This window comes from Haemaphysalis longicornis, unplaced genomic scaffold (assembly GCF_048455015.1).
Source record: "Haemaphysalis longicornis isolate Haplotype H1 unplaced genomic scaffold, Haemaphysalis longicornis Haplotype H1 scaffold_2, whole genome shotgun sequence".
NCBI classification, from domain to species: domain Eukaryota; kingdom Metazoa; phylum Arthropoda; class Arachnida; order Ixodida; family Ixodidae; genus Haemaphysalis; species Haemaphysalis longicornis.
In genome coordinates this window covers 229,502,366-229,525,601 of record NW_027526295.1, presented here as the reverse complement: position 1 = coordinate 229,525,601, position 23,236 = coordinate 229,502,366, and the positions used below count along the sequence as shown (strand labels likewise).

General features: G+C 47.4%; 1 protein-coding gene across 2 annotated transcripts in view; it reads left to right on the top strand.

The window, feature by feature from the left end:
* LOC144170060 (alpha-2-macroglobulin-like protein 1) overlaps positions 1 to 23,236 on the top strand; it is a 40,054-nt gene that overhangs the window by 7,794 nt on the left and 9,024 nt on the right. Inside the window, exons 1-20 of one of the 2 annotated variants that reach the window (XM_077699590.1) lie at positions 3,599 to 3,758; positions 4,962 to 5,056; positions 6,395 to 6,573; positions 7,356 to 7,547; positions 8,017 to 8,072; positions 8,432 to 8,501; positions 9,169 to 9,282; positions 9,590 to 9,674; positions 10,166 to 10,271; positions 10,978 to 11,092; positions 11,294 to 11,433; positions 14,029 to 14,232; positions 14,964 to 15,179; positions 15,690 to 16,007; positions 16,559 to 16,711; positions 17,231 to 17,306; positions 18,704 to 18,828; positions 19,322 to 19,448; positions 19,626 to 19,785; positions 22,739 to 22,967. In XM_077699590.1, the coding sequence (XP_077555716.1) occupies positions 4,980 to 5,056; positions 6,395 to 6,573; positions 7,356 to 7,547; positions 8,017 to 8,072; positions 8,432 to 8,501; positions 9,169 to 9,282; positions 9,590 to 9,674; positions 10,166 to 10,271; positions 10,978 to 11,092; positions 11,294 to 11,433; positions 14,029 to 14,232; positions 14,964 to 15,179; positions 15,690 to 16,007; positions 16,559 to 16,711; positions 17,231 to 17,306; positions 18,704 to 18,828; positions 19,322 to 19,448; positions 19,626 to 19,785; positions 22,739 to 22,967 (2,742 nt within the window). In that variant the 5' untranslated portion in view covers positions 3,599 to 3,758; positions 4,962 to 4,979. Of the gene's footprint in view, positions 1 to 3,598; positions 3,759 to 4,961; positions 5,057 to 6,394; positions 6,574 to 7,355; positions 7,548 to 8,016; positions 8,073 to 8,431; positions 8,502 to 9,168; positions 9,283 to 9,589; positions 9,675 to 10,165; positions 10,272 to 10,977; positions 11,093 to 11,293; positions 11,434 to 14,028; positions 14,233 to 14,963; positions 15,180 to 15,689; positions 16,008 to 16,558; positions 16,712 to 17,230; positions 17,307 to 18,703; positions 18,829 to 19,321; positions 19,449 to 19,625; positions 19,786 to 22,738; positions 22,968 to 23,236 lie in introns of those variants that run through there. The other variant, XM_077699588.1, reaches the window with a different exon arrangement.

Here is a 23,236-nt window from a genome sequence, read left to right as displayed (position 1 = left end):
CCAGTAAATGCCTGTCCCCAGGCAGCCTTCCCAATTCTACACCACTGGTTATTCCGCGCCCAGACCGTGAAGGCTAAGGCTAGAAAGCATGACAGTCTATTGCCAAAGTGGTGCGCTGCTGGGTGGCGTGCATTATTCCCCCGACCACAACAATTATATTACCGAAAGGGCCAATTACATTATTTAAAAACCGCATAACCGTTCTAGCGTAACTCCATGATGCGCCATTAAAGGCACATGATTTGTATGCTGTCTTGTGACCTATTTCAGATGCTTGAATTGTTTGTCGGTTGAGGTCAATATATCCGAGAAAACGATTTGCACCGTTACCACGTTGTGCGAGAGATATTAAGAGCAAGGTGAACAGTCTAAACAGTCACTTCTTCTAAAGGTCAACAGTCTCTATCCGCAGAAAAGTTCTAGATAAGCGGAGTTTCGAGTTAAGCGAACTATCGAACATATGTGGCCACGTCACTGAAATAAGAGCTAACGCTGGTAACAAAAGCCCCACTGCACAGGGGACCCTTTGTGGTAAAGGGGGAAAACCAATTTTTAGTATTGTGCAGGAGAGATAGAGAGACCAACATTTAGTATACTGGTTAGCAGGAGGATGTTCTTAGGGCCTCCACCCAGTGAGAGGCATCCTTAGTCCAAGATGCCCTGGTGATGGCTGGCCGTCCGGGCCCGCTCCACCAGACGGCGCTGGTCCGAGAGCTCGGAGCTGGTCAGCTGCTCCACCCACTGTCCATAGGTAGGGTCGGGATTCGGGGTAAGGGTATAGGCCTGTTTCCACACCTATACCACGTGGTATAGGTTGCCAGCAACAAGACAGAAGTTATAGGTGGCAGGGTATTGAGTGGGCTACATTGCGTTTAGTAGGGTGTTATGCGGATAGGAGCTGGTTTGTAGACGCCGGGAAGTGGTTGCTTCGTCTTTTTCGCGTTCGCATCTGGTCCCAGAAAAGCGTTCACGAGCTGTTCAATGCATCGCATCAATTCTGCGTCGCCACCGCTAGATTCTACCTTGTTCCCAAGCAGGGGCAGCGTGTTTCTTGCTTCGTCCGTTGTAGACATTTCTCGAGGCTCCTCGTCATCCACGTGATCAGCTGCGTCGTCCACAGCTATCTCAACGACGCAGGTGCCGGACAGCGGCTTCACACCTCGCGTACTCCACGTAAATATGCCGTTCTCGACCGTGCTCGGCGCGTAGTGGGAGCTGAGCGTTTGAACAGAGACTTGATCATCTGCTTGCAGCAGTCTGTGCCTTGCGTCCTCCCTGTCAATATTTCGAGATATCCGTGGTCCCCCGAAAAAAATCGAAATAAAGGGGGGCAAATATATATCACATATGGGAAATAAATGCACGGCGAGAAAATGTTTCGACTTAACCGATATTTCGAAATATCAGAGTTCGAGTTAACCAGGGATTGCTGTATATAGTTCGTTTTCTTGTTTTTATTCCACGGATCGATCCACTTGCAGGTTTGTCGATTTGTGTTCATCCTTACTAACATTGCAAAACCCAATTACACCCTGGGCCTTTTCCAACTAGCTATATTGCCCGTCGTGTTGATTTCAATATCGCGTTGTTGCTTTTTTTCTTTTTGGAAACACAAAATTCTGCGCTACAAAGTTACGCCGCGGGATTAGGGTGGCATGCGCTTTTTGGCCTGGCTAGTTTCACGCTGTCAAACTCAGGTATCTTTATAATCGCAGCCTGTGTTCACATAATGTGCCTTTATTAATTGCGTTCAAATAGAGCTTAATATTGCGTTTATTTTGCCGCGCTGGTAATTTTTTGTATGCAAGCATATCATACAGCTTCTATTTCATCTCGAGAAAAGTAAAACACAAATTTCCTCAACAAACAAAACGCTTTTTGCTTCATGGGAGGAGACATAAACCCATCAAGCTTCCGCCTCTGTGCCGCCTGCTGCTCTTTTTTCTGTCGTGTTGTGTTTGCCGCTCTTATCAAGGTCATTTGGTAGATTTCGCAAGCGGCGGCAGTATTTAGACGCTGTTACAATCTACGCAGATCGGCTTAAAACCAGCTGCTGTGTGTATTGCAGAAAAAAAATAGTCTTGTTTTGGTTGGCAAATAGGTAGCAACGCCGCAATAACATATGCCTCTCAAAAAATAAAAATAAAACAAAAGAATGAAGAACAGTGAGACGGATGGGATGGCGATTTACTTAACTTTGAAGTTGCGTGCTGTGGACCGTTTTGACGAGGGTATAATGACTTTCACAGCGACATATTCCGTAAGCCTAATTAGGGTTAGCCGCAGTGCTTGATTGTAACCTTGCCGGGTGCCATCTCTTGCTCAGCAAGCGCCATTATCTCGTCTGCGTCACAATGCTTTAGCTATACAACGCAAAGTCAATTACGGCGCCTTCTGTGTGCGCAAGATGAAAAGAGGGGCTTTTGTCCCTAAGCGCCGACATCCGGTCATCAAGGAGTCATAGCCTTGGCGGATTTTTTTTATGCGCCCGTTTTTGCGTCCTTCAACGAGCTTAAGAGGGTAGTGTTAAGGGCTCCCTCTTAAGGAAACTCCCGCAAAGACCCACAATAATTCCAAAGCGAGAGTGTTGCACAAAGTGCAAGGACGCAGACAAGTGAATCCTGTCTTGCAGAACATGCAGTCTCTATATTCTTCAAAAGTGCTTGGATGGTTTGTTTTCTAGAGATTGTGCGATAGCTGCATAAACTAATGCGTTTAGAACTGACCGGTTTACAAGAGTCCCGCGCTACTAACTGCGCCTGCGCGACTTTGCTTTAGTTAGACTTCAACGAGCTGATAAGTGTCAATTTCAGTAAAAAATGAATTCGAAGCGGGTGGTTCACACGAATGAGTAGTTTTATTTATCACCTGACATGGATCACCGGGTAACAGAGATGGGTGCAGCATAAATTTCCGTGAACTATTTGATTGTTCATCAGTGCCAGTTTAAAAAATGTGAGGTGCACGATGATTCAATCTCTTTCTTTCTTTTCTTAAATTAGAGTTCACTGACACAAATTTGGGGGCCTCATTGCACCGCACTACGAAGCTCATACTGCAAAGTACTCCGATAAGGCTGCTACAGGCCTTACAAGAAGTTACGTACCCCACATAAAAAAACAAAGGAAAGAAAAATGTGAACTAGTAGTTGCGGCGGACCGTAAAAACCCTTTCAGAGTTAATACCGGTTCCACTGACAAAACAAAAAAAAAGTTATTCGGAGTACACGGCTCAGTTAAAACTGAAAAGGGTATATCCCTGTACGTGCCTTGCATTGACTGATGACTAAAAACCTGAAAAAAAAAAAAAAAAAAAGCGGGCAAGAGCCTACGCGCACATGCTGCAGATAGGCAATGACAACAACACCACCGTTGCCGCGGTGCGGCTCATGGTGCAATTTTCCGGTAAACACACGCACGCCGAGCCAGATTTCCTCGATACGATTCACCCGGCCGCTCTGAACGTATAGCACTTGCCGCTGTTTATCTTTCGTGTCAGCCCCTGGTGTCGCGCGCAGATTGACACGCTCTGCACGTAAAGCGAACGCTGTCGTCACTTGCGCCCGGATACGGAAAAAGTCATTTTCTAGTGGCGCTATATAGGCTGGGAACCATCGAAATCGCTTGCCATTCCACCCGTACCATCCGGCCGGTCCGCACGTGAGGCAATTAGACCGGTGTTCACTCTCCACGGCTTGATGGCTTCAGCCTACTAGGCATTCACCTCGGTGCAGCGCTGACTGTTTTTAACAGCAAAGGGTAAGCAGGCGGATACTTCAAATGCGGGATGATACTTTATGTTGACTCCGACATTATTCTCTAACAATTAATTGAAACTTTGTCGGCCAGTTTAACGCTTGTAACCGTACCTTTACGACGGCTGTTTGCGGCGAGTGTGTATTTGGAACCGACTGGCAGCGTCCATTTTGGTCAATGCTTTTTAAGAAAATTAGGGTACCTCGGGCTTTCGTTGCTTTCGCTTTGAAAAGCACGTGAATTTTGCGGCTATCGTGTGTGCAGTGTTGAGGCGATTCGTTGCATTTTCCTGTGCTATTCCAACAACCGCCAACGTACACTCCTTAGTCGCGTCGTGGGTTAGAATAGCAAGGAAGGCTCCCATTTACGGATTGTGATGCTTTTCTACAGAATATGCGACAAAGAATTTGGTAAGAAGCGTCATTCAGCGGCATATGCGGTGTACCAATTAACAGCACCTTGAAACATGGAATTTCCATTTAGCGCAGATTTAGTTCGTGTTGTTATAGTATTAAAGAAGGTGAGTTGGCTATCCATGCTATGAAACAATGGGACCCAAGAATAACGTAGTTTTCTTCAGCATTGTCCAGCGGTGGTCCGTCGTGCGCCTTTCAGTGTTTCGCGTTTTCGCATAGTTCTGCGTCATTGTCGCCACGGACGCACAGTGGCGAACGGGCTCTGCCGCTGGTTCAATTCTCCATCGTTGCTACTGAATTTCCGATGGCGGTGAATTCCAACATTTCCCGCCCATTTTGGAAAGTGTCTCCTCCTGTCCCGGCCGCGGCGGCCGCTTTTCTGATGGAGGCGAAAAGCAAAAACGTCCGTGTGTACGAGATTTCGGCGCACGTTAAAGATCCCCAGGTGGTCAAAATTAATCCGGAGCCCTCCACTACGGCGCGCCTCATCGCCTGCGTTGCGTCGGCGCGTTAAACCACCACAATCAATCAGTCTCCTCCTGTGCACGTATTTTCAGGTGTTGTGAACCCCGAGCCTCGTATCACGGCACAAGTTCTATGCCGCGGTTCTCTTATGTACTGCCAATAACAAATCCAACCTTCATTCAAGCTATGTGCACATGAAACAATTGCCGCACAAAGGCCGTCGATCTGCCCATTTAGTTTTACCGCATTAACGCCTTTATCAGTGATTTTCTTTGTATTTATGCGGATGCTGCCATTGCTCTCTTCTTTTTCAATTTTGTTGCAGACGCCTTGTCCACTCGTCATGGCGCAAGCTGCGACGCGCCTCTTGTTCCTCGCAGCTGTGGTCACCCTGCGAGCACCGCCCACCATCGCCGCTGTGTGAGCACCTGCCTCGCTTTTTCTTTATTTGCTGACCTAAATAACGCACCCGCCGGCACGCGCTTTGGCTCTGTAGAAATATAGAAATATCAAAGCTGTCGCCAGTGGGGATTTCCGGGGACCGCGGGAGTTGAAATACTTTCTTACTACGCGGCGCCTCGCTATTGAAACTGATTGCTTTCACTCACGGAAGCACAATCTCGGGTGTGTTTACGACTGAACATTATCTGGTGTGTTTAGTCTCTAACAATAGCCATGCGATAACCTGGTGACTTCCCAAGTGTGCTTGCCAGTCTTTTGCGACAAACGGAATTGTTTTGTAGGTTGGATAGGGAACGCATCGCTTCAACAAGTTGCTGAGTGTCAGTGCTCTAGGGAAATATTTCGTACGGTAATACACTAACGTTGGAAACGTTAAAATGGCTTCGTACTACATACACCATTGGGCAACTGTAGGATTAGGTATTTTATATGGTTTCACACAAATGTTTTGCCTTCGACTCGTAAGTTCTGGCCCATTGGGGCGGAAATTCCAGCGTTCGGAAGACAACTTCTCTACATTGAACCACGTAGTTATACTTGCATTAACAGTTAAAGCCTTACAAGACTCGCGATCGGTGTAGCAACGTGTCAAATGGGAATCCGAGCGACTGCGCTCTTCGCACACCGAGCGGGGTCTTTTGTACGGTTCCCAATCTTGAGTTGGATCCCTGGGGCGACACATCAAGTAGTAAGGTGAACCTTCATCGCTGCGTGAGCAATCTCGCGAGACGGCTCGTAGACGTTCACGCGGAACCGAATTCAGAAACGCAACTTCTTCGTTCTTTTTCCTTCCCCTCCACTGAGCTCCTGCGAGCACTCTCCAGCTCGGATCCCAACGACCAGCTTTGACGGCTGAAGAGAGCCCAAGAAGCCGTACGGACTCGGGTGTCCTGGAATGAGCACTATTGTTCAGTGCTGACCGCTTTACGATAACGTTTATTCCCCCTTCCTCCTCGTCTTCGCCTATAGGCGCCGTTTCTCGCCATGATGCAGCAGACGTTACTGAGGATGTTACCGAGGAATCTCTCATTGTACTGGGCGATTGCAAAGGCTTCATTTGCCAGATTACTGCCGTCTCGCAGACGTTTGAACTTGAATTTGATGTTATACTTCTATGTGACAGCCCGTGTTCACTGCCCTCTAGTAACTATACCGAGTGGCTCGAAGCAGTGAAAATTTCAGACTTGAATTTGAGTTTTCTTTATCCTTCCCTGCTTAAGGACTTGGTCTGAAGATTACTCGTGATGTACGACTGTTTCTCTACTCGTGTATTAGAGTGTGTGTTCTCTTGAACAGGGAGTACCTCGTGACCGCACCTGGGTCTTTGACGCCGAGCACTAATGTCAAGATTACAGCGTTGGTGAAAAATCCCCCGTCCGCCGGGCAGCTCACTGTGGAGTTGTGGGCAACTCGAACAGGAATCAACGAGAACAGTACGGTGGTTGCCACGGAGTCTTACCCTGTCTCCGCAAGTGGTAAGTTTTACATCTGCCAATCCAATCTGGGATCCATGCATTCTCTTGCACCCAGCTGCACCCACGAACGTGATCCTCAACCGGCAGTTTTTGTAACCCGGTTGTAAAAAAATGGTGCCATGAGAGGGATCTGCAGAAACCAGTGCCGCTCTTGTATCTCAATGGTGGCACCTAAAAATATTCCGTTTTTTTTTTATGTGGGCTGATTACACAGGATATTTTCGATGCGGAAGTTCCGCAACAGACGTTTTGACCATACTATTCGTCCTCTCATCTTGTGGCGTCTATTCCACGTAAGCGTCGCTTTTGCTGCGAGTGAATGGGTCGGACTCGTAAGTAAATCGAGTGTTACTGTAAGATCTCCTTCTCTCTCTAGAAAACTCGATAGTATGACTACTGTTAGTTGTCATCACTATCCACGTTTCGGCTTTCACAGGAACGTTTAGCTTCTACAGGGGCCTTCTCTCATTTTAAGCCAATGTATCCACCAAATCTTGGTTCATTTGGTTGGTTTAAAGGAGTGGTTTCTTTACTTCCACGTTTCAGGGCCCTCACGGTATGATGGCGTCAATATAGTTACTCTAATGAGCTTTTGGAATAGGTCCGCCTTTGTGAAGTTCGGATTACTGTGGGGTTGTTCCTTTCTATTCTACCGCAATTTTACCCTGTCCCCGACCTCTCCATCCCATTGCTTCCGTTCCCCTCGTCTTATGCACTTGGACTTTTTTACTTTCGAGCGCTGAAAGGCAGTATCTACAGTTATGTCTCTCCTTACTCAACAGGCATTGATGATCAGCTCCAGTTTAAGGTCCCCGACCTTAACCCCAGGTCCTACTACAACTTGTACTTGGCTGTCTCTGGAAAATTCGGGGCCGACCAGTTCTACAACCGCTCATCTGTGAACCTGGAGTACGTGAACAACATAAATGTTATCGTTCAGACCGATAAGCCGATGTACCGCCAAGGCAGCAAAGGTAAGTTTATGAATCTTATGTCGTGCGTTATCATGCAGGACTCGCTACTTCCGACATGCCGACGCCACCTCGGCTGCCGGTCAATAATACTAACATTTAAGATTTCAGTCTCGCTCAATTTTGGTAGTTGCGCCACCATGTACTGCATCTAACCAGATCTGGTTACTTGTCTTCTGTAGACCCTTTTGTCTGCGTGATGAGCATCCTTCAGGGTGATCAAGCTTCCGATGAGAGGAGGCCTTGAATTGTAACCTAAAATAGCCTTAGCCAATCCGCACTGACGATTAATCCACTGAAAGTCCCTTTTGTGTTGTAGTGGCACTGCTCGTTACACGTTAATCCTTGCCAATGGCTGAAGCATGACTCGCCATGTTTCATCACAGGACTACTACAGTAACATACGCTGGAGTTCGATTTCCCCCTCCCCCCCTCTCGAAGGTATGCAACTAAAACTGTTTTTTCTTTGTAGTGAACTACCGCGTGCTTCTCGTCGATAACAACCTGCTGCCTGTGACGAACCAACTGGTAAGCCCTACATGTGCTTTGCACTGCAAGCATTCCTTTAAATGTAGTCTATAAACCATGAGCATTGTACCGCCTTTACTTTAACCTGTGGTAAGACAGTGTACAATAGTCTATCAGGGAAAAGTAACAGTGGATCATGCGGATCTTCAGTCTTGTACTGTTGCCATGCGTCGCACTCAGTGGTCCGGCATGTCTTACCGACCGACACACGCAGACTTAAGCAAAGTCGTTCCACCTGAACCTGCTATTCAAACGGAACTATTTGTCGTCCGCCATCGGATTTACATCGGCTTTCCATCGGCTTCCAAATTTTGTTACCTATAGTGATCACTCGGTTGTTCCTTTCTCCCGTATTGCAGGTGAACATCACAATCACAAACCCGTTTGGACAGCTTCTGTTCCAGCAACAATTTGTGAACATCACCGACGGTACGTGCTATTCATATCTCCTTATTAACGCGACAGCTTCAATCGGGAAAGGAGGCGGTCTGGCTCGAGGACTGTTTCATAAAAGTAATTTTTCGCTCTAACCAGCAACTTAAACCACGATAACTTGCGTGGACTGAACCAACCAGCGCTCCCCCCGTGGCCGATGAAAGCGCTACTGGCGTTGTCTGCGCTGGTAGCTGTTCGGCGTGTTTGCAAGAATTAGTTTCAAGGACTGCATAAGCAATCGCAAGGGATACCGGAATGTCCCCTGTATCCCAAGGGTTACACGGTAGTTCATCTAGGCCGTTTATTGAACGCGCTTGCTCGGTGCCCTGCCGGCTTGCGGAATGTCTTAATGGGGTACCACCATGTACGATGAACTCTAGACTATGTAAACTATCCGGAACTTTAGCTATAGGCCAGTACAACCACTACAGTGTTGCCCCATTTTTAGGTGCATTAGAGCAAATGGCGTTGGCATACTTGCAATACAGTGGATAATTACACTTGTGCACGGCCCTAACTACACTGGGTGAAACTGCTTGTACGGTATTTAAACTGGACCTCTTTTGCGTGGAGGTCAATCGCAAATACTTGCTGTAGATGCCTTTTGCGCCACACGCTGTGTATACCAGAACCAACCCTAAACGTGCTGCGTCTGTTTCAGGTCTCCTGCAAGATTCGTACAACCTCCTCGCTATCACAGATGAAGGGTCATGGTCGATAAGCGTGTCGGCAGGAACGAACTCCGGATCGGCCCAGTTCCAAGTGAAAGATTATGGTAAGAGGAGTACAAGAGAACACGTATAAAATACACACTCATTATTAACCTAATACACGGCTGGGGGATTGGGTCTGCTTCGCTGCTGCCATCCCAGTGTTGCAGTTTTGTAAGATACCTAAGGAATGGGAATAGTTTCTTCGAAATACGGCCCTTTCCGCTGTTGATATTTCTAATTCCGCTGTATGCGTTTACAGCCAACTGACCACGTAATGCTAACCCATTCGTTCCGACCGAGGCTTCTGCGTGGGTCCCGTCGCCCACCTTTGACAGCTTTACTCATTTTATGCTTCCTGTTTTCTTTCAGTGCTGCCAAAGTTTTCCGTCACCATCACCCCGGACCTCAACGATGTTGTTACGAATCCTACCGTCCGGTACACTGTCTGCGCAACGTAAGCATTTCAAGCACAATTTATGCCTGCACTTGTACTCGCACATGACAACTTACCACAAGCGAGCTATCGCAAGGGCTGCTTTTTTTCGCAGATGCGATTAGGCATTTGCACCATGAGTGCCAAGGGTACTAAAACTGACTTCAAGGGTGACTCGAAACCTTGACAAAAGCTACAAAGGCTTGCCGGCCGTTGCATGTAGCCCTCAGCCCTCGGCTACGTTTTTTCCGCTATCACCAGGTCATGAATTCAGGAACTGTCTTATTGTATCACTAAATGCTCTTGCAACTGATATATGCATCCATTCTTCTCGGTTGATGTAGCATCATGTTTGATCGCAGTATTCATAGTTGACCAGGTCGCGTGCACACCTCGCACGTCGAATATTATATAAGTGACGTTAACAACCCTGATGTACGATACGTCGACTCCACGTAGCGCGAACTCCATTCGAGTAAAATTTGTCTGACTAGTTTCTTTATTTTTGCCAGATACACCTACGGAGAAGGCGTGAAGGGCACGGTGCAGATCTACACGTCGTCATTCAGCTACTACTATCCAGTGGGCCAGAAGCCTGTCATTCTTCGTGTTGCAGAGGTGCGTGCCTCTCTTCGGAGCTGAATCAATTGTTGACTGAAACCATGTTGCCAATAATGGCCTTCACGAAGGCTGTTGGTGTGTCGTCACAATTCGCTTTTATTGCATCGTTTTGTAGTTACTTATTGGAAATGTTTAAGAACAGGCGTCGTACAAACTTCCAGATACTACTTGAACCAAGGGGTTGGAGGATGAAGTATAAAAGACACAAATATCTAGCTTTGATTAGAGCTACGAATTGATTCTGAAATCTAGGCGTTGTTACGGGATACAAACCGACGCACTTTTATGGTGCCCACAAATTATCTCCCTGGAGTCGTTCGTTGTTGTTAGCAGTTAGCATGAAGTGCACTTCTCGGCACCGCGGTTTCGTGATGTAAACATTTTCTCCGCAGCTTTGGTCATGCGGCGTAAGACTAAATCTTGAAACACTAATCCTAGGTTGCACAGTACAGCTACAATGCGAATAGGCAGTTACTACACTTGTGTAGTAGTGGCACACTATCGGGAAGGTAGTCCATAATTCTAACCACCTCAGTTGAACACAAACGTTGGCGTGTGGTGCGTGAGACAACTGGTCCGCTGAACAGTTGACTGAATATTATTCAGGTAACATCTGTCACACTTGCGCGACCAGTTTTTTGCATCTCAGTCTACCCGAGGTAAAACGTGTTTGCTTTATTTTCTTTTCCATCGTTGCATTTAGATCGACGGATGCTACAAGTACGATTTTAATGTATCACTGCTCAACACTGTCAACTACACGTACCCCACTTATCCGTCCATCAACGTCACGGCGAAAGTTATCGAGGACGGAACAGGTAAGCATATGGGCTATTCTTCTAGCAAAGATTTCGCTCTCATTACGTTCTTTTATTAGTTCTAATGTTGGGCTTGTTTGCTAAAGCCTTTTCAATTTTCCTTGCAAAATCGAATGCGCACGTTCGAAGAAACGATATTTTCGCATCTAAGCTGGATCAAGTACTTCCCATTCCCTTTTACAAACGGTGCACGTGTTTCAGGAGTTTCTCAGACGGCCACCGAACTGCACAGCCGGGGTACAACTCGGCTGAGGCTAACCTTTGGACAGAAATACGACTCCAGCAACCAGTACTCGACCGGCGACAACACATTCAAGTTGAATCTTCTGTACAAGAGCAAGGTAAGAATATAAACATTGAATTGAATTGAGCATTGAAACTAAACATTGGCAAGCCCTCAGTATTTCAGTACGTGTAAGGCACCCAGACATCTGAAGCTTGATCTTCAGATCTGACCGTTTCCCAGTTTGCTGATCATAACCCACGGGCACCAAGATTCGCAACGCATCCAATTGGTCTACATTTTGTTGTGGCATTGAGTCGGTAAAAACGGCATCATTGGAGCGATAAACGTAGAAATGTCACGTATATAGCCTTGTATAACAATATTCGTGATGTAGCAATATATCCTGTAGGGTCATCGTAGCATTTTCGGGCAGCATGACGATAAGTGAGCCTACATATGCCGAAAATGTCGCTAGTCTTGCGATGTCTACGTCAGTACCACACTCCTTTGAACATTTCTTGCCGAGGAGATTCTTTTCGGTAGCTTGCAATTCGCAATGATATGCAGTTTTCTGTAGTGCAAAGCATCGTGTATTTAATCTTACGCACACATTTTTGCTGCCTCCGGTGCCTGCCACGCCTTAATAGCTGTTTAGTCGCCTTTGGTGTATTGTACGTTAGTGGGCACCAGTTTTCAATAGGCTCAACTACCGCCCGTTTCTGCGGAGACTAATCGTCTACATCGTGCCAGCAAACGTGATTTCAATGCTCCGTGCGCGTTCGCCTGCAGCTCTCTGCGGACAAATGGCCGGCGGGTCCAGCACGGCGCGCTTTAGATGAGACGCCGATGGGGTAGCGATAGCTGAGGAGGCTGAGGTAGTGAACTAGAACAGAGTGGTCCGAACGAGCTGCCAAAAATGAAGCGAAAACAGGGTAACAAAAGCAAATCTTCGGAGGTCTTGCGATCGTCTCGCCGCCACGCGGTGGTGAGTGGCAACTTAATTTTTAAACAAACACGCAAAAAATTAACAATTATGAAATTATATAAAAATATAAACAAGCAAACAAATTTACATACATACTTTATTACTACTGCGAATGTGAAGAGGAATTCCCTGTACTCTTGCGAGGGTAGCGCCGCCGTGCGGCGGCCGGTCAAAGCTCTCGCATCGTCTGCTACGTGGACATTGCGACGCGGAGCCGTTGCAAATGCACCCCGTGGCTTGAAGACCGCAGGAATGTTAAAAACCGGGCGTAAAGGTAGTCCTCTGGGGTATAATATGCACTGGTGGCGCAGCGGTTCGCCAAATAAGTTTTGTTTTTCTCCTAATCTACCCTCGATTTTTCACGTTTGGTAAAAAGCGCTGCCTAGCTCAAGACTACCGCCTCGCTGCATGAACACGCACTTTTCAGGCGCAGATTCAGCAAATGTGACGTCGCACAGAAAAAAAACATGTATAGGCATCAAGTCTCGTACAATTCGGTGCTAAGAAGAATGCGGGGCTGTTTTAATCGCAAACTAGAAATTTGCCCGTGATTGTCTGTTCTAAGGAAGCACGAATATTGATTTCACAGCCAGAGTATTTATTGCACGTCCTGCCGGACAGAAAATAAATGCTAAGGTTGATATAGTAACCCTTAAGCGTAGTTGCCTAAGGTTTCGCGGGCAGGAAAAGAGAATCGCTAAACAAAACTGATATAACAGAACGGCCCTGGTTGGAATCTAACCTAGGCCTTTTACGTGTAAAGCGAGTATTTACACATCTTGCAGTCTTGCGTTTGCATCACCCCCAACGAATGTTACCCGTTTCTGGATTTACCTTTGATGTATTAAAACTATAGTCGTTTGAACTACTCTTTTCTAGTTCACTCTAGCTGAGGCACGTGTATCGTCTGTTTCTGGGTCAAGTGGTTTAGTGCACTTGCGAAAGTCCGGGCACGGGAGCTGCGATAATTTATCACGTAGCATGCCTTGGCGGCGTCTGGGACAAGCTTGGTTTTCCCGTGGTCGAGCTTATTCGAAATATCGCACATCACGAATTTCACTTTGTGGTTCATTTTATGCCAGTTCAGCAGCCTACATAGTCCGACTGTGTACACGGTGAACCCCGAAACTGCGTACTTGCTCACTCCCGCTATTTTTTTTTCTAATATTAGGTCACTTGGAACTCCCTCTTTGGTTATGATTTATTTTGTGATGTTCAATGGTTTCTAAGGCAGTTCAAAGAAAACTCGGTTACCTCCCCCCCCCCCCCCCCCCCCCGAACCTGACCCGGGGCATTGTCCAGTGCACATGGCCTAACGCCCATGCTTCCATCCCCCACCGGCTTGGATAATTCGCACCGTCTGCCTTACCAACATTTTCAGCTTAACTTTTACATCACGGCTTCCATTCGCCTACGCGACCTCTTTCCTCAATCTCGTGAAAGAGCCCTCTTCCTCCTCTCTTTCAAGCAAAAAAAAAAAAAATGAGTACAAAGCCGCAACTGTTTTTGTACATGTTCTGCGTTTAGTTCTTGCCGTCGTGAGTTCACAGCACCTTTTTGACATTTTTTTTTACTGTGCAATATAAAATTGTGTATCAAAATGTCAAATCCTCGAAAGAGGGAATTGTGATATAAAGTCAGGCTGCCGAGGATTTTTAGAACCAAGGCTTAGCTCTGCTTCTATAATCCGCCTTCCGATCTTCATTTATACATGTGTTGTTACAGCTGTACGCGCAGGAGCTGGATGGAACGCCTCGTGCAAACGAGGTCATCCAGCTGTGCATGTTCGTCGAGCGCAGCACGTTCAAGTGGCGATCTTGGGAGACCGACAACGTCCTTGCCTGCCGTAACTACACCACGGATGGGGAAGGAGTGGTCAACTTCAGCCTGCCTCCCTTCAGCCAAAGAGTCACGGGTGTCATCGTTCAGGTTGGTTTGGGAAAGTCGGCTCTTTTACGGTGATGGGGCAATATTCATTATCAAAAACATTAGCCCTTTCAAGTTTCGAATTTGTAGTATGCAACCACCATAACTTACTATAAACTGCTTTGACCTGAGGGTGTGCGCTGCAATGTGCGGTGCATGCAAGTATAGTATAGTACCCGCAATGTGCATTCAACGACAGCACTCTCGAGTTAGAATTCACTCACCGCGGCGGCTCAGTGGCTAAGGCGTGATGCTGCTGAGCACGAAGTCGCGGGTTCGATTCCCGGCCGCGGCAGCCGCTTTTCTGATGGAGGCAAAAAGCAAAACCGCCCGTGTGTGCGACATTTCGGTCCACGTTAAAGATGCCCAGGTGGTCAAAATTAATCTGTAGGCCTCCACTACGGCGCGCCTCATCGCCTGCGTTGCGTCGGCGCGTTAAACCCCACAATCAATGAATCGGCGTTATCAAGCTCAATTTCGGTATTTATAAAGCAATGCCCTGTCTTGATATCTGCTTTAATTTGCCATGTTTATTACTGCAACTTTTGCTTGCGACAACTTGTTACAGGGCATATAATACAAGCTGCAACGCAGATTTCGCGGAAGTGGGTACTAGTGGCCATAGCTATGCGGCTTTTCCAATGCTGTTATCCCGTATCTTTATTCCTTACGATTGAGCGCATTGATGCTACAGCGAAGTCTAATCTCCTTGCATCTCTTCATTTCTTGTGCAGGCGATTGCTGTCAACTACCCGCGCATCGTGGTGAAAAACGGCCCCACCCTGGAGAAGCCCACCGCTCAGCAGAACCTTGTCCCCTTCTACTCCCCCTCGGCCAGCGCCATTCGCATTGACAGAGGCGACGGTCGCGTGTACGCCTGTCAGGCCGACTTTAAGCGTCCTATCGTGATGACGGCCAATGCTAACGTCGACTACCAGATCTTCCTCTCGGTGAGCCCTCTCGACCGCACTGCGCCACTCGGCTTTCCGCGTCGCTTTTGTAGGAGTGTACAGAAAACGTGCTATTCTTGCGCGAAAAAGTAGGTCAGATTCCGTGCAATCACAGGTACTTGTGCTCGACAACATTCCTTGTTCCGGCGAACGGCCGAACGTGGCTTCCGTATGTTTTCCGTATACTCCTTAAATACGGCATTCATATGGACAACCATTTGACCTTTCTTGTAGTCTGGTTTAAGAAACGGTGACAAATTCTCCGAAAGCTATGCACTACTTCGTTATCGTGTGTCTGAAAATATCCCTCTGTTTAAGGCGGCTTTCTGGGACGCCAGATACGAACGCTGTATTTTAATTGAACGTTTCAGGAGGGATATACGCAGGCTTGTATTCGATTCACCTGCTCAGATTTCTCTTCTATATTACACCGGAACTCCAAACTCTCGTTGCTGGGCATCGTCTCGCATGTTAAATAAGTCTTGTCCCTGTGTTTGGTTTAATTCCCAGCTTACCTCTGGAGGACGCATACTGGAAACTCAGAACTTCACCAAGCGCTTCACCGAAGCGGAGCTCACTACGGAGCAAACTGACCCCAACGTCATCGAAAATGCCCCGGCTCCTCCTGGTAGCGTTGATCCCCCGGTCACCGAACCCGATACCTTCCGATCAGTCGGCAGCTTCGAGTTCCAATCTACGCTTCCTGCGGATGCCAGCCCCAAAGTGCAGCTGCTTGTCTACTACGTCCGCCGGGACGCCAAGGGAACGCCCGTGGAAGTTGTGTCAGACTCGGCTGAATTCACCGTTCAAAAGTGCCTCGAAAACAACGTAAGCATGCAGGCGCGTCGGCTATTCTTGGCGTAACTGTGCACGCGTCAACGTTCGTCGATATATCTTTATTGTGCGAACTGGAGCACATCGCCCAGTCCTCAAAATGCCTGCTTGATGGCTAGCGCTGGTGACAGCAGCATGCTACCATGCTTCAGTGCCTGCAATCCATGGTATTAGTCTCCGCCTGCATACCTCTTCTAAATGATCATTGCAGCGAACATTAAGCTTTATTACTAACTAAATGCTCCTCGGCGAAGTTACAGGATGCAAACAGTCTCTGGCAGAAGACTTGCTTAATTTTTTTGTTATGCGCACAGGCCCAGAATTTTTTCTGAAGTACGCAGTCTCCACTGTCATGCTCCACATGGCTTGACTGATGCAGGAAAACCATGTACTCAGCGTCTTTGCTAACGGTAAACTACCACAGTAGCTACCACTATTGCGCTGATGCGTGCTGGCCATAGATAGGAGACTTTGCCGAATAGATTTAATGATCCTTCACTCATCTCTAGTGCTGCCATTTTATTCTTTTCTGAATTTATACCCAGGTGACTTTGGCATTCGATCCCAGGAAGGCTCTGCCCGGCTCTAACGTGTCTGTCTCGTTGGCCGCGGCTGGGAACTCCTTGTGTGGAGTTGGAGCCGTGGACAGTAGCGTCGCGCTTCTAGACGGATACGACAGACAGAACTCCCGGAATGCGGTACGTACGTCTGGGGACGTTTTGTGTGCGTGCGTTTTACTCCAGCAACAATCTCAAAACGTAGCATTGTCTGCTTGGGATACCCACAATAGCTTGAGTTTTTTTTTTTTCATTGGCTGTATTCTGGACTCCTGGGATGCTACCTTTGCAAGATGAATGCACCCTGGGCAGCCGAAATACGCGTGCATTCACGCATACCTGAAATGCTATTGTCCTCTACAAAAAAAAAAAAATTACTAGTCTGTCAGACGGGTTTTGCCCGGCAAGCGGCCGTTCGTATGAACGTAACGCCATTTTTTTGGTGTGCAGCTGAACTTTTCGTTTCATAAGTTTAAGTGTCACAGCTTATTCCGAGGAGAAACTACACGCACTGGTGGCCACTAGCTCGACCGACTCCGACATTTTCGTAGCCCCCGGAGGCGTGGGGATATTCTGGAATAAACTAGCTTGTTTTGTAAAGAGACGGGCGGCACCTGTATGTGCTTGCTACGGTGCTTAACGCTTTATTGGTCATTTCAGCTCGTGAACCAGATCAGCTACCTCAACTACAGAAATAGTCGAACTTCACTCGTCAACCAGAGCTACTGTTACATGGGTAAGCTGGATTTCTCGGACATTCACTTCTTGAATGTGTTAACGACTAGACTAACCATTTTTCAGGTATAAGTGCATTCCGCGCAAGATGGCCGTGCCACCAGACCAGTGGTGGGGAGGGGGCATTGTCAGCCCGGGATGCCGTCGCCCTAGCTGGACGCCGTGCTCTGCGTGTCCAGCGAGGGCCTACAAACTAATTGTTGCGCCACACGCTCCAGAGCTTGTCAGCCGTTCCACCCACTGCTCGTAGCTAGGGTTGGAATGGGATGCGGGGTATAAAGCGGGGAATCGCTGAAGCTCCCACAACAGGTGGTGGAAAGTGTCTGGGGATGGGCAGTCGTGTAACAGGCCATGTGGTAGGGTCACGTTTTTCGATATCGATTTTATCGATGAGTTCGTAGCCTTCTCATGGCAGTGGCTTCACGCCGAGTGAGCCCTATAGTTGCGACGGCTGAGCCGGTAGTGGGTAAAATTTCGGTGAGGGGGGGGGGGGCTGGCAGTTGTGCCTGGGCGACGAGGATGTCGATCGGATGGGACGTGGAGACGTGGAGTGTGGACTCGCAAGCCGCGGTGTGGGTCGCATTGTTTCCGGGGAAGTCAGCGTGGTCGGGTATAAATACAAAGCACAGAATACATACGTACAAATAAAGAAGTATGTCCGCCGCTCCCGTGCCTACCTTATTTGATATGTTTCAGTGCCGAGTTATGCGGTTGATGTAATCGTCTAGTGGATCACTGTACAGCCTGTAAAAGCCTGTTCGGCTATTGCAAGATATCTGCATCTTGTTGCCGGCTAATTGTTTGACCTATAACTATCAGCATTCAGTGTTCTGCGAAACGTGACTTTAGCAGCTTCTATACTGTTCAGTTGTTGACTGTACTAAACTGTATCCGGTCTCGCAAAAAAAAAAAAATGCCACTTCTATTAGCGCGGGCCTTGAAAATAACTGAGCCATATTTGTCGCAGGCGTAGCGCGCTGTTAACGATATCGTCTGCGTTTGGTATTCGGGGGGGGGGGGGGGGTGGGGGGGGCTTGGCGAGTGACTTTGAGGCTCTCGTGCCTTATTGCGTGCCTTCCCATGAAGTGGGACTCGTACTGAACGTGCCGTATTTATCGCAATGAAAGTTTGGAGTTGCTCCTGCTACCAGAACTTAGTCCGCGTGTTAGCAAGTGTTGCTGCTCAAGCTAGGTCTTATGAAAGCGATCTTCGAATTATGACTAACTTTTCGACTATACGTCCTGAAAAACTTAAGCTTGGTCCTGAATGCACATTTGGGATCAGGATGTAATGCTTGATGGTACCGCCTTAATTTAGCGGAATGTGTCGCATGGTTTCAACAACACCCTCACCCCCCCGCCCACCCCCGATTCCTTCCCTCTGCATTGCTCTTTGCAGACGGTTATCTCTACAACGAGCCTTACGAGACATCGCCTGTCGAGGCGAAGAAAGGTAGCCGGCGAAGGAGACAGGTTGTGGCACCTACAGTGTCCTTCAGCTACGACTCCTTGAGTTCCTTCGAGGTAAGACTCTGATCCTGCTCGCAGTTCGACCTTCACTCGATGGAACTCTTCACTGTCGAACTGAGGAAATTTAAATTTCGCGGGTAGTTGCCACTCCGCCCATTTTCCTGGGGCCTAATCGTACCTGTAACTATTTCAGCCCCGTTACTTGTATCTGCGGTCGCATAGAATGCTAACATGCTGTGGCGGTTGGGTGGAGCAGTGAACACTACTCATTGCTTGCGAGTACATCTATAGCACTTCAACGGAGCGTGTTTCTGCTTAGACCCACAGATATATTTGGTAGATGTTAAACAAGGGGCGCCTACCTACTGATACTGTCCACTTGTGGGGCGCGCGTAGTGGTCGGGGTTCAAGATACAATACATTATTCGCGTGTTTAGTTCTGCTGCCGAAGTCTTTTCCGCCTAAAGAGCAAGTTAAAAGGGTAGCAGCCAGATGTCACTGGTCTTCAACTTTATTATCCTTTTAAAATGCTTTTTTTTTTCTTCAGAACGCTGGTCTCGTCGTCTTCACCAACCTTCCTCTACAGACAAGACCATGTCCTAACCGCGCATTTCCCGGATATCCGAACAATCAAGTACTCGCTACTTCGAATCGCTACTATCCATCATTCGGAGGCAAGTATAACAATACCTTCAGTTAACTTTTATTTTGCCATGCGTAGACTCGTCTAGTCCGCCACCAGGTTTTCACGACTCCAGCCAATAGGAATATCGATAAGCAATGAAAATCTACCTCTGCAAAGCTGTAATCAGTGTTGTCATTACACGCTCCTCCCCCCTTTCTCGCCGCAGCTGTGAACAAGGTGGCCTTCGCCCCAAGCGCAAGCGCTGGATTCGCTGGACCCGTGCAGGAATCGGCTCAGGAGGACTCCGCGGCAGCCATTGTCCAGGGCACCAACTCCGTTCGCACCCTCTTCCCTGAAACATGGCTTTGGCAGATCAAGCGGGTTGAGTAAGTAATTGTTTCACCACGTCCTGCTTGTTACCTTGCTAGCTCTCCGCCGCAATGTTTGATTCTAGGAATGGCACCAATGCCCCCATACACGTGGCCACATCATTTTCCAATGAGTTTTACACGCATCGGGTAGATATACAGCCAACAGGTCGGTGTCAAACCGAGCTGATTACTTTCGATCCTTTAGCTTGCAGGAATACCTTAAAAAGCTGCAGAAATGTTGTCTCAAAAGGCAATGTTTCTGGCCAATATATGTATGCATCTAAGTGTAGGATGTGAGGTGAAATGTTGCCATGACGTTTCGGGCGGGAACCATCCATTTTCATTATGATCAGGTAGCATTCTCCAGTGTATTACGTTATTAAGAGTATAAATGGCTTGTATGCGGTTAAACTCCAGGATGCAGGAGTGGGGCGTATATTGCAGATGGAAAGCAATCGTAAAAAAAAGTAAGAGGTAAGTAAAAAGGTAACTTAAAAAGCAAGATAGACGTGAATATAAGGCTACCTTGCCTAGTAGTGGTCGACAGGTCGACACAATTGTGGTCGTCATGGGTGACGAGTTGTGACTGCCGTCGATCAGCACCGGCTTCCAAGTGCACAATGGGAAAGCAAGGTCATACAGGCAGCACTTTGAATCAAGTGCACAACGGGTACCTATACGTACGTGTGGGTGTATATAATTGTATATGTATACGTATGTGTATACAGGGTGTCCCAACTATCATGCACCAAGATTTAAAAAAAGAGTAAAGGCGTAACTCGAAAGAAACCAGGTGCATAATGTTTGCAGTACTGTGAAGAAGCGGACAGTATTTTCTTCTTTAATGAGACTTAATTAACTAATTGTAATTAATTATCCAACTCGAGAAATACTGTCCTAATCACTAAAGTGTCAATGAGGCACTTGTGGGTAACCACGAGGGGCATCTAACTGCGGTATTTTCAGCGATGAACTAATTGCGTACAGATTTATTCTGACTGATAAAGGAAACCCGCGAAATATGAAAAATACCACGTGACGGCGCCTCCGCGCGCACCGTAAAGCAACGCCCTCAAACAGGCTGCCTGTGAGTTAGCCAGAATGAAATAGACAAAAGAAAGAAAGAAGAAATCGCGACTGAGTTTGTTCCTTATCTGCACACGCGTCCCGCGAATCTTGCTGCTGCTGCTCCTTCCATGCATGCTATTATCAAGGTGATGCGCTGTGTCTTCCGGCGGGTAACACGCGAAGCAGTTGCTTTTAATCAGCTTTGTTTGGGGACGCTGCTTTACAATGCGCGCGTAAGCGTCGTCACGTGGTATTTTTCATATTTCGCGGGTTTCCTTTATCAGTCAGAATAAATGAGTACGCAATTAGTTCGTCGCTGAAAATAGAGCAGTTAGATGCCCCTCGTGGTTACCTACAAGTGCCTCATTCACACTTTAGTGATTAGGACAGTATTTCTCGAGTTAGAAAATTAATTACAATTAATTAAGTCTCATTAAAGAAAAAATTACTCTCCGCTTCTTCACAGTACTGCAAACATTATGCACTAGGTTTTCTTCGAGTTAAGCAACTTCTCTTTTTTTAAATCTTGGTGCATAACAGTTGGGACACCCTGTATATGTATACGTATGTCTATAATATACCTCTGTGTGTGTCTGTGTATAATATACATTCGGCCAGAAATAAGGGTAGACAGCTAAGAAAGCCAAGGAAAGCACAGGGGGGCATGTGGTAGATCATTTTATTCTTTTCAACTGGCCTGCCACATTTTCCGCTTTGCTTTCCTTGGCTTTCTGAACTGCCTGCCCTTATTTCTGTCTTCATTCAACGAGCCGCTAATTTTCTCATTCTGATTCGGTATACCTATGTATATACGTATGAAGGGAGAAATGAAACTAGGAAGATGGTAGGGAACACAAAAAAAACTTCAAACAAGGTACAGACCACGATTGTTGCCAACGTTTCAGAAAAATACTTGCCTTAGTCGGGTCAAACCCTCGCTTGGCTGACATGCTTTATGCCAGCACGTATGTATGTGTGATTCATATGTGCATCATGATCCGATTGCATGAACATGCTCCCTTGCCCAGCTTTCCTCCTTACATTTGGTATGTGGAACACTGCACTCGGCTTACCCTGTACTCTTACAAAAAGAAGCCTTCTTCCTGACACGTCAGTGAACTTTTATGTGAATGTTTTTCTCGCGTGTATGTGTGCAAAACAAAGCTCCCATAAATATGTTCCACAGAAATATGCACCGCTCGCCAAGCTTCCTTGTTGACTTAGTCTATAAACCCAAAAACTCCATTTTCCCTAATGGGGCAGATATATTTTTCGTATGAAAATTTCAGAGGTGCGCGGTGCGCAATCTTGATGCAATAGGGTCCCATGGCGAGTTTGCTGGCATGGCGAGTTTGCATGGCAAGTTTGCTGGAGCGAACTTGCTCCGCTATGGACAAAAATACACGAACGTCGGCGGAAATACATGAACGTCGCTGGAGCAGTCGACAAGGTGTCTCGCACATTCAATCGCCGCCGTATCAAATGCCGCGCCGTTTGCTCTGCACGCATTATATACGGTGCCATCATTTCTGGAAACGCCAGCTTAGAGAGGCGTTTACCATAGTGACCGCAAAGCTACACCCTTGCCCTATTAAACAAGCTCCCCAGAGCGGCTCACGAAAGAAGGAAACTCGCTTCCCTTGAACTATGGGATAACCGTACCCGGATTTGCGCTGCGACAAAAGCAAATCGGAGCATAGTCCGCGACCATGGTTTTTATTTTAATCCAGACGATGGCCTTCAGTACAGCAGGCCAATGCACAAGCATGTTGCCAAGACCAATTTATGTCGTGCAGCTGTTATACTTTCAGGAAGTTGATACCTTGCGTGCTCGTCGGTGTCGATTGGCTTCTCCAGCTCTAAAACGTCGATGTCTTCTTGCTTTCGCCGACTTCTGCAGTCCCAGCGGGTCCACTGTGTACGAGGAAACCCTTCCGGACACCATTACAACGTGGCAGGGCACTGCTGTGTGCCTGCACCCACAGAACGGCCTGGGCGTCTCCCAGGTGGCCAACGTCACCGGATTCCAGCCTTTGTTCGTCTCGCTCACTCTGCCGGCCTACATGCAGCGCAACGAAGTGGCGACGGTCATAGTCACCGTGTTCAACTATGGCGACCAGTGCGTCGTGGTAAGTTTCATAGCCGCTTCACCCTTGCTTTTGAGATTAATTCCCCTCGGATTCCACCTACTTCCATAAGTCGTTGCTGGTACGATTTTTTTGTGCTTGGTTTCTTGCTGGTTCACTGCTGAACGCTTGCCTCTCGTGGCGAAATTCATCCAACTAAATCGGAGGCATCCTTCCTGTGTAAAGCAAAGCGCATTTCACTGAATGCACAATCGTACCATCAAGAATTAGGGTTTCCAGATTGACTCCCAAGATCCAAAGTTACTGCGAGG